Source organism: Mus musculus, chromosome 13 (assembly GCF_000001635.26).
Source record: "Mus musculus strain C57BL/6J chromosome 13, GRCm38.p6 C57BL/6J".
NCBI lineage: Eukaryota > Metazoa > Chordata > Mammalia > Rodentia > Muridae > Mus > Mus musculus.
In genome coordinates this window covers 22,243,787-22,245,966 of record NC_000079.6, presented here as the reverse complement: position 1 = coordinate 22,245,966, position 2,180 = coordinate 22,243,787, and the positions used below count along the sequence as shown (strand labels likewise).

Below are 2,180 nucleotides of genomic sequence, written 5' to 3'. Positions count from 1 at the left end.
CTAAAATGAATTTCTCCTGTGCCTTATCTATCAAAGAAAAGCTGTCATGGATTTTTTTTTTAATCCAAGGCAGATCACTTCAGGAAAATCACCTACTACTTATTAGCTTGTCCTGTGTCAGCTCCTGACAGCTGTCCAGGCCGATGATGGCATCATTTGAGAGAGTCTATTTGGCAGAGCTTGTCATGGTGATTATTTAAGATCTAACATGGTTAGAATTGTCCATGTTATTGTCACAAGTTTCCTAGCAGTTATGGAATCTGACAACATCCATCAACTGGTGAACAAGATTGCTGACTTGTGATGACATCACTTGTTCATGGTCATCTGAATTCTGCTGAGCAAACCCACCCCAGAAAAAGGTGATGTCCTCACCTCTACCTACCCTATCTTGTTCTCCGTCTCTGGATTTGGGGGGAAATAAGTATTGATTCCTGACAGAAGTGTTGCCTGCAGCATTTTTTCCAGAGCTAATGAGAAGCCACAAGTCACCTGATAAAGATGACGGAATGGGAAGTTGGTAAGAATTCGCTTTCCACCTTCCTAGAAACCCTTAACTAGCCTTAGGTGGCTTTGTATTAATCTCACTTATCAATGTAAATTATTTTAATGCTTAACTGATTTAATACTTGGATGTATTAGAATACCAGAGCAAAGTGTGGTGAAGTGGAAAATGCTAGCAATGCCCATCCAAGTCAATTACCAGCCCAAGACCTGGGCTATAAAGTGGCATCTAGGACAGCTGATGATAGCAAAGCTATATGCCCTCCACACAGTCTCCAAAATATTAAGGCAAACAAATGATAGTGTATATCTTGAGCTCACAGAGGAATGGAATCCTAGCATTTCTCAGTGAAAATTCTAGGATTTAGCAACAGGGACATCTCTGTTCATCAGAATAAAGGGGCTGAGAACAGCATAACCAAGTACTAGACATGTTTTAGTATTTAGTATAATGGAATCATGACTCACCATGGAACCTGTATATAAAGAAAAAATGAAGTCTGCCCAATAAAAGAAAAGGAAACAGCTCATGAGAATGACAACACTCTGTGCAGCTCTGATCTCTGGGCTGAAAGTATTTACAAACCTGCAGCTATGAAGGTAGAGGACACGCTTGTGATGCTTATACAGGTGAAAAGAGATGTATCCACTGCTCCAGCCCATGAGACTCTGGAAGACGAGATCACGAACAGCCATGAGCAAGAGGAAAAGCCACTTAACTGTGTGCTTGGATGGCAACATATAGCAATGTCCAATGTACCCTGTAACTCCAGATCTGTTCATGCCACTGCCTGCTGTTATATAGTACAACAAATTGGAACTTGTGAGAATATTAAGGATCCAAAAGAGGAAGACATAAGTAAGAACTTGCCTCGAAGTCTGTGGTTTGGCCTTTTTCCAAATGGTTGTCCTAGGACTGATGGTGACAGCCTGGACTGTACTGAGGAGACAGGTGGTACAGATAGAAAGGCCCCGTGCCATCCTTGCTAGATAAACTACAGCTTTACAGCCAATATCTCCGAGGAAGTTTCTGAAATAAAACACTGTGGCTATATCTCTGATCCCTGTGCTACAAAGAATGATCAGATTAGAAAATGCCAAGTGGATGAGAATAAGATTGACAGGCTTTTTCTCAGTCCTGAAGGCTGAAGTGTACACAAGTCTCACAAACATTAAGATATTTCCTACAATGCCAGGTCCAGTAAGAGAAAGGAAGACTATTGTCTGGATAATGTTATTCCAGTTCATCTTTTGACTTCATGCATGGCACTAGGAAAAAAGTCTTTTGAAAAACATATGTAAGATTTTTCTCTGTTCATTCCTATGGGGAAAAAATGGTCTTAAGGATGTAAACATATATGGGCTTTCCTTAATGATTCCTGACCAGATACTTGGTTTTTGTTGTTGGTTGGTTGTTTCTGCTGTGTATTTTTTTTCATTTCCATTAAAATGATGATAGCTGTAATCAGGTATAAACTTGTTAGTTTCCTGCCTTTCATGACAATTGTTTATCCCTCAGTTCAAACGTCCATTTGACTGTGATCTTCCCAGACAAAGTCTAAATGCATAACATAACTTTCTCAATTTTTCATATTAACACAGTTCTGAGTATGAACCTGAGAGGCTCCTTCCTTTCCCCTCACGTCACTCAGTATGACCTCAGGCTACTGGACTGT

General features: G+C 40.2%; 1 protein-coding gene across 1 annotated transcript; it reads right to left on the bottom strand.

Moving 5' to 3' along the window:
- Nucleotides 1–861: 861 nt before the first annotated feature.
- Nucleotides 862–1,752, bottom strand: Vmn1r194 (vomeronasal 1 receptor 194). Its single transcript, NM_001080972.1, has one exon. The coding sequence runs from the start codon at nucleotides 1,750–1,752 to the stop codon at nucleotides 862–864; it is 891 nt and encodes a 296-aa protein (NP_001074441.1).
- Between the last annotated feature and the right edge of the window lie 428 nt (nucleotides 1,753–2,180).